Raw genomic sequence first — 9,190 nt, 5'->3', positions numbered from 1 at the left:
TCGTAAACGTTTTTGTGTGTCTGTATGCGGAGTAAAACTATGGAACAAACTGGACTTACAACACAAGCAATGCCAAACTATTAATCGATTTAAACTATTATACAAACATGGGGTCTGGTTCAAATATAGAGATGAGGGTCTTTAATTTGACCTGCTGCTATACTCTGTCTCAAAGTGTTAACATGTGCTCAATGTTTCCTTACCATTATTGCTATGATGTCTATTACCATTGTTGGTATATTCATTATTCCTACATTGTTGATACAAATGATTGTTACAGTGTAATAATTATTGTTACCCGTGGTAATGCCACTATGATACGACATCTGTATTATAATCCTTGAACAAAGTGAGAGTGAAACTCATGTGAATAATCACTGAATGGAGAACTGGGGGTGGGATTAAATAAGTTATCTTCTTCCCACTCCCTTTCAGGCAAAACTGGACAATAATGCACTATATTAATTTATATTATTATGTTTTGTCAACTTGTACGTCTTTGTCATTGCCTGAAATAAATGAAAAAAAATGAAATGAACCACTGCACAGTCTGGTGTGCCGTGGGACATTATGTCATTTCACCTATTTGTTACAAATATTTTTGGCAAACCAGTAATTACAATCCGCCAATGATGTGCCGTTGTTGAGTGTCTAGAGCTCAGCAGAGTTACACTCTTCCATATCAGTAGGTGGGAGCCGGTAGTTAATTGCTTTGTAGATGTCGGTAACACGTAGGGATGATGTTTGATAAGAAATGATCGAGTTCGAACCCATTATCGAATCCTCTTATCGAACCGATTCCTTATCGATTCTCTTATGGAATACAGATAGGTTGTTGTATATGTAAAAAAACACAATATTTGGTTGAACAAAAGCTCACTTTTATTCTATAAGAAAAAAATAAAATAAATAAATAAATATTGACTGGTACCCCCCTAAAAAAAACAAAAAAAAAACAACTGACTGTTGTTACCCAAAGTATATTACGTGGGATTTTTCAGAAAAACAAATATATACAGTAACACAAAAACAACCTGTCTCTGTGGTCACTATAGGTGTATAAATAATAATATAGTGTTAAATAAAATCAGTCCCTTGGGCACAAAACTGAAAATAATACAGCTCTCCAAAAAGTGCACTTCTGCTGCTATTGGAACATACTAACTACACACACTATGACACTAAGAACACCACAGTCATCAATCCACAATTCTTCCCCCCTTACATGAGAGCGAAGCCGGGCGATAATTGCATATTGCCTGTTCTGCCCTCACTATACGTGTTGGTTGAGGTTATACAGCTTGGCAGACAGCTAACAAACAATCCAAAGCAGATTCATCCATTTAGGCTCTTTATTGTTGTTGATCTTGCTTTGTCTTTTCCTATCTTTACTTTTGTCTTGCACTGGACTGTGTTTTTTTTTTATTTTTTAAACTGGCATACACACAATGACAAATGTATAAGCTATGTGATTCAATTAATGTAATACACAATATGTAAATATTAGCTTCACACAAATATACAGTACTATCATCAAACAAATACTTCTGAGTGTTGAAACTATTTCGATGGTGGAAATACACGACTGGCAGCCATTTGAAGTCCTCAAAACATCCATTGAAACAGTGCACAAAAATCCTTTTTCAATAAACATCTTACTATCAAACTTAACCACTTTCCACCTTAATATTGAGTTACATAAACAAGTTAAACAGTTTACTTACAGACTTATCTTTTCCAAGGCTTGTAGGAGCTAACACAACTTGTCTACTTCTCAATTGTCTCAACCCGGAAGTGCCCAAACTAATGACGCGTAGTATTTTCAAATGGGCATAACATTGCAGTCCCACAGGGCATTTCCTGTACGTGGGAAGGGATTCGTTCCCAGGGTTTCGAATAAAGAACCAACTCTTTTTCTTTACTATAGTGGCTTCGATAACGGGAACCGGTTCTCAAAAAGGGATTCGAGTCCATGGAATCGGTTCTTTTCTTATCGAAGAACCGGGAGAACTGATTTCGAACATCATCCCTAGTAACATGTTGTGTGAGACGACAAGGGTTTGTCGTCGTATCTAATGCTGAAACCAAAAATAAACAATAGGTGAGTGCCCCTAAGAAAAGGCATTGAAGCTTAGGGAAGGCTATGCAAAAGAAAATTTAAACCTAACTGGCTACAAAGTAAACAAAAACAGAATGCTGGACGACAGCAAAGACTTACTGTGGAGCAAAGATGGCGTCCACAAAGTCCATTTGTACATGACATGACCGACAATCAATGTCCCCACAAAGAAAGATGGCAACAACTTAAATAGACTGGATTGCGTAAACAAAGCAGGTGCACGGAACAGCGTCAAAGGAAGACATGAAACCGCTACAGGAAAATACCAAAAAAAGAGAAAAAGCCACCAAAATAGGAGCGCAAGACAAGAACTAAAACACTACACACAGGAAAACAGCAAAAAACAATAAGAAATACAAACGGCTTCAGCTTGAGTCGGTCTCAGTACTCGCTCATTTGTCAAAGTCAAAGTCAACATTTTCTCAACCAAATTGTTGCGTTTAGAAAATGAAGAAGGAAGCGGACAAGTATTTTGGCTCTGACAGATGTACGGGATAGTTTGTTCCGATGTCTGCTTGAGGAGCGTGTCTGTGGGGGAGCAGTTGGAGACAGGAGGGGTGGAACTTTCACGTGAGTTCCTAAAACATATTATTTCCACCTGTTTTCTGCTCCCTTGTCAGCTATTCATTTTGTAACCGACGATGTTGGCGAATAATTATGACGCTTATCGCTCTTTGATGACGTTTTAGTTGGATGAATGCGACATGAGCGCGGGAGCGTTCACATTGAGGACAACATGGCGTATGTATCCCATTTATTTACACATACCAAAGGAAAAAACCTCAAAGTCAAATCGATGTCGATTAATCGTGCAGCCCTACAGGCGAGTAATGACCTGTGATTATTCCAAATGTAAAAGTGTGATTAATCTGATTAAAAAAAGGAATCATTTGACTGCTGTAATAATTGCAGTGAATTGTTGTAAAATAATGAATTGTGATGCCTGCACTCAGACGAGGGACCTCCCTGTACGTGTCCGCTGTGTGCGTCTGACTGGAGCAGCTGTGTGCCTCACAGTGAAGGTCTGCAGCTGTCCCGGGACCTGGGGGCCACCTACCTGGAGTTACCCTCGCTCAACCATGTGTTCGTGGGTCGCTACTTTGGCAGCGTGGTACACACACACACACACACACACACACACACACGCACTGACACACACACACACGCACATTCTTGTGTTTGTTACCTTCTTGAGACCTCTGAAAAATGCATTACCTCTTTAGGACCAGTCTTTCTAGATATATAAAGATTTGTATTTATAACATTAATAATATATACATACTATGCAAATATACAAAAGGTAAGCTTTTAGTTATTTTTTTTAATTTTTTTGTTTGTAATTGGTTTTTAATCTTCATTATTTACTTCAAGTTATTACAGTTTGTCTCTATAACATATTTTGTTTTATTTTTTTAAATTAATTTTGGGCATTTCAATTTCTTACACACGCTTGTTATTTCATATGTTCACCAGAGGGGGAGCACTTCGAATTTTTTACACACTTGTTATTTCATATGTTGACCAGAGGGGGAGCACTTTTAAAAGCGACACACAGTCAATTAGAAAAATCCCTCCTTTTTGGGACCACCCTCATTTTGATGGATGTCACCACAAATGAGACATTGTCTGTTAGATGCAATGTTATTGATTTATGTCATCACTTGTTCACACCTCCTCATATGGAAGATACTTTTCCTTCTTCATGTCTCAAGAAGGGTAGAAATACAAGAACACACACACATGCACACACACACACACACACACGCAGACACACATTCTTGTGTTTGTTACCTTCTTGAGACCTCTGAAAAATGCCTTACCTCTTTAGGACCAGCCTTTCTAGATATATAAAGATTTGTATTTATAACATTAATAATATATACATACTATGCAAATATACAAAAGGTAAGCTTTTAGTTATTTTTTAAATTTTTTTTGTTTGTAATTGGTTTTTAATCTTCATTATTTACTTCAAGTTATTATAGTTTGTCTCTATATACACATTTTATTTTAATTTTTTTAATAACTTTTGGGCAAAGGAGGCGCATTTCAATTTCTTACACACACTTGTTATTTCATATGTTGATTAGAGGGGGAGCACTTCAAATTTTTTGCACACTTGTTATTTAATATGTTGACCAGAGGGGGATCACTTCAAATTTTTTTACACACTTGTTATTTCATATGTTGACCAGAGGGGGAGCACTTCAAATTTTTTACACACTTGTTATTTCATATGTTGACCGGAGGGGGAGCACTTTTAAAAGCGACACACAGTCAATGTGAAAAATCCCTCCTTTTTGGGACCACCCTCATTTTGACCAGCAGGGGTGCAAATGAGACATTGTCTATTAGATGCAATGTTATTGATTTATGTCATCACTTGTTCACACCTCCTCATATGGAAGATACTTTTCCTTCTTCATGTCTCAAGAAGGCTAGAAATACAAGAACACACACACACACACACACACACACACACACACACACACACACACACACACACACACACACACACACACACACACACACACACACACACACACACACACACACACACACACACACACACACACACACATTATTCTGTTTCTTACCTTCTTGAGACCTCTGAAAAATGCATTACCTCTTTAGGACCAGCCTTTCTAGATATATAAAGATTTGTATTTATAACATTAATAATATATACATACTATGCAAATATACAAAAGGTAAGCTTTTAGTTATTTTTTTAAATTTTTTTGTTTGTAATTGGTTTTTAATCTTCATTATTTACTTCAAGTTATTACAGTTTGTCTCTACAACATATTTTGTTTTAATTTTTTAAAATTAATTTTGGGCATTTCAATTTCTTACACACACTTGTTATTTCATATGTTGACCAAAGGGGGAGCACTTCGAATTTTTTTACACACTTGTTATTTCATATGGTGACCAGAGGGGGAGCACTTTTAAAAGCGACACACAGTCAATTATAAAAATCCCTCCTTTTTGGGACCACCCTCATTTTGATGGATGTCACCACAAATGAGACATTGTCTGTTAGATGCAATGTTATTGATTTATGTCATCACTTGTTCACACCTCCTCATATGGAAGATACTTTTCCTTCTTCGTGTCTCAAGAAGGCTAGAAATACAAGAACACACACACACACACACACACACACACACACACACACACACACACACACACACACACACACACACACACACACACACATTCTTGTGTTTGTTACCTTCTTGAGACCTCTGAAAAATGCATTACCTCTTTAGGACCACCCTTTCTAAATATATAAAGATTTGTATTTATAATATTAATAATATATACATACTATGCAAATATACAAAAGGTAAGCTTTTAGTTATTTTGTTTAAATTATTTTGTTTATAACTGGTTTTTAATCTTCATTATTTACTTAAGTTATTCTAGTATGTCTGTATATACATATTTATTTATGTATTTAAATTAATTTTGGCCAAAGGGGGAACATTTCAATTTCTTACACACACTTGTTATTACATATGTTGACCTGAGGGGGAGCACTTTTAAAAGCGACACACAGTCAATTAGAAAAATCCCTCCTTTTTGGGACCACCCTCATTTTGATGGATGTCACCACAAATGAGACATTGTCTATTAGATGCAATGTTATCGGTTTATGTCATCACTTGTTCACACCTCCTCATATGGAAGATACTTTTCCTTCTTCATGTCTCAAGAAGGCTAGAAATACAAGAACACACACACACACACACACACACACACACACACACACACACACACACACACACACACACACACACACACACACACACACACACACACACACACACCACTGTTGAGTTGCCTCTCACCTCAGGCTTATTCATTTTTAAGATAGTACAGCTTTTGATGGGGGCCATTTGTTCCCTAAGTAAAGCAGCAATGACGTGACAACACTTATTTTTGTAGCTTGTTTTTGAATAAGTGTGTCTCTCCTTGTGTATTGTTCAGCTGGAGTACTTCATGATTCAGTGTCTGAAACACAAAGTCAAAGAGAAGCCAGAGAAGAGGCGAGGAAATAAAATCAACGAGCTGCGTCCGCCTCACTTGGAACAACCAGGTCAGCGGACTATTTCACAACTATTTATGAGTGTATTTTCATGGAAGTGGCATTTGAGTTTTGCCCTTTAATGTTTTCATCGAGCGTTTGCCTTTTCCGTCCGGCGGAACTTAATAAATAGTAAAAAAGGTTTGGTCCAGATCGATATTTCCTTTTCCTTAGACGGGAAACAAAGCGTAAGGTAGACTACTTTGCTTAGCTAATGTTTGAATCCATTTGAGTCTGGACTGTTTTTTACTACCAGACTGAGCAACAACAATTAAATAAATAAATAAATGATAAATGGGTTATACTTGTATAGCGCTTTTCTACCTTCAAGGTACTCAAAGCGCTTTGACAGTATTTCCACATTTACCCATTCACACACACATTCACACACTGATGGCGGGAGCTGCCATGCAAGGCGCTAACCAGCAGCCATCAGAGGCAAAGGGTGAAGTGTCTTGCCCAAGGACACAACGGACGTGACTAGGAAGGTAGAAGGTGGGAATTGAACCCCAGTAACAAGCAACACTCCGATTGCTGGCACAGCCACTCTACCAACTTCGCCACGCCGTCCCGCCGTAATTGGCAGTTATAGTGGGATTAGTCAGGATTACTTATTATTAATCTTATCTTTGACCAAACCAATTTAATCAGTGTTGGAATTTGACCTCAGTAAAACTTTTTTAAAATGTTTTTGTTATTTATTAGACAGGGAGAGTACAATGAAACATTGCTACTGTTGCATCAACCAGCTCTTCCTCCCAGGGAATCTAAATTACTGGTCAATCCCAAGTTCTTTCGATGACATACCGTATTTTTCGGACTATAAGTGGCAGTTTTTTTTCATAGTTTGGCCGGGGGTGCGACTTATACTCAGCAGGGACTTATGTGTGAAATTATTACCATAAAATATCCAATAATATTATTGATGTCATTGACGTAAGAGACTAGACGTATAAGATTTCATGGGATTTAGCGATTAGGAGTGACAGATTGTTTGGTAAACGTATAGCATGTTCTATATGTTATAGTTATTTGAATGACTCTTACCATAATATGTTACATTAACATACCAGTTGGTTATTTATGCCTCATATAACGTACACTTATTCAGCCTGTTGTTCACTATTCTTTAGACATTTTAAATTGCCTTTCAAATGTCTATTCTTGATGTTGGATTTTATCAAATACATTTCCCCCCAAAAATGCGACTTATACTCCAGTGCGACTTATATATGTTTTTTCCCTATTTTAGTGTGCATTTTCGGCCGGTGCGACTTATACTCTGGAGTGATTTATACTCCGAAAAATACGGTACATGCTGAGTAAGAAGGACCAACAAGACAGAATTGGAATATTTTCAAGTTTTACTAAAGCTTTAGGAGATCAGCTTAACCAATGCATTCATATCGGCTACTCTAGTTGATCTGACATTCAAACGGAAAAGCCAACTCCTTGCACACAAAGAAAGCCCCCATCTCTCCCCCTTGCAACACTGATAAGGAAAAGAGTGGGGGTTGTATTTCACATTCCAATGGTTAAGACACTAAACAGGCATCTGAGGACAAAAAAGAAACTGGTAGAATATACAAAGGAAAAGTACTAGCTACTCTAAACATGGCTATGTAAAAAGAAACATATATGCGTCCTCCACACTACCCACAGGTAAGCCATGTCAGAGTACATAAGACTTCTAGCCACGGGCTCATTTACCACCCTCATCCCTGGTTAGGCTTTTAAAGAAAAGTGCCAAACACATACAAAAAGATTAAGACAAATACAAAATAAAAATAATTAGCCACATTTGTCCATACTACACCCAGTTCTAGTGCTCACACTTCTCATTTTCCTCAAGCCTTTTTTTCAGTCTTGTGGAGAAAAGTTGAATGTCCCACTGTGACTTTAAGTCCAGTGACAAAGAGTTCCACAGATGTGAGACCTTCACTGAGAACTGACCCAGAGTGGTGTGCGTTGTTTAAGAACAGTAACATCCCACATTAACAGACAGTGTTTGCACACCTAAGTAATAGTTGTTTTTTTTGCTAAATGAAAGTGTAGACTTTCATCCTCAATTCAAAAGGTTTTACAAGTGCCTTTTTAGAGTCCTGGACAAAGTCAGGTAATTGTGGGTAGGATGTGTTCAGTCACGTGACCAAGAGGTGAGCCACCAAACCAACATGGCTGCTGTGCAGCAAACCGTGTACAAACTACCTGAGTACGCAAGGGGCCAGATCTTACCAGAGGTGGGTAGAGTAGCCAGAAATTGTACTCAAGAGTACTGTTACTTTAGAGATGTATTACTCAAGTAAAAGTAAGATGTAGTCACCCAAATATTTACTTGAGTAAAAGTAAAAAGTATGTTGTGAAAAAACTACTCAAGTACTGAGTAACTGATGAGTAACCTGTTCGTTTAATGATGACGGCAACAAATAATGCACAAAAACATAAAAATAGCAATGAGCAAATTCAGAGCCAGGAATATCTCTTAAGCAACTAAAACAATAATATATATTAAATAATAATACATTAACATAAAAAAGAATTAAGGCAAATTGAGCCACAATAACTTAACAGCACCATAGGCTCAGTAGGCAGAGATTACAAAGGAAAATAACAAGTTAGCCTTTACGCAAACCATAAACTGATAGGTGTGGGCTGCACCTGGGAACACACTGTGCACTTCTGATTGGTGTGTGTGTGTGCGTGCGCGACTGTGTGTGTGTGTGTGTGTGTGTGTGTGTGTGTGTCTATGAGGCTGCAGTGCATTAATAAATGTCCCCACACGATGTACATTTGACAGTGATTCACAGCAGGGAAGCTAACATCAGCCTACGGTGACAGCCAAAATATCTACTAACGTTACTTACCGCCATGTGCTTCCTCAAATTTGAAGTTGAGTTCATGTAAGCTTAAGCTTGTTAATCATGTGACCGCCTGGCTCTGTTTGATTGGTGAAACGGAGTCAAACGTCACCAGTGACT

At 37.7% G+C, this 9,190-nt stretch overlaps 1 protein-coding gene across 1 annotated transcript in view; it reads left to right on the top strand.

Moving 5' to 3' along the window:
- The window catches only part of rhobtb3 (Rho related BTB domain containing 3), a 109,084-nt gene that overhangs the window by 28,084 nt on the left and 71,810 nt on the right, over positions 1-9,190 (top strand). The window contains exons 4-5 of the mRNA XM_062063555.1: positions 3,073-3,230; positions 6,116-6,224. Coding sequence (XP_061919539.1) covers positions 3,073-3,230; positions 6,116-6,224 — 267 coding nt within the window. The remainder of the gene's footprint in view (positions 1-3,072; positions 3,231-6,115; positions 6,225-9,190) is intronic.

The sequence above is a fragment of the Entelurus aequoreus genome, linkage group LG01, assembly GCF_033978785.1.
Source record: "Entelurus aequoreus isolate RoL-2023_Sb linkage group LG01, RoL_Eaeq_v1.1, whole genome shotgun sequence".
NCBI lineage: Eukaryota > Metazoa > Chordata > Actinopteri > Syngnathiformes > Syngnathidae > Entelurus > Entelurus aequoreus.
The sequence above is the reverse complement of the archived record's forward strand: the minus strand, read 5'-3'. Positions and strand labels throughout refer to the sequence as shown.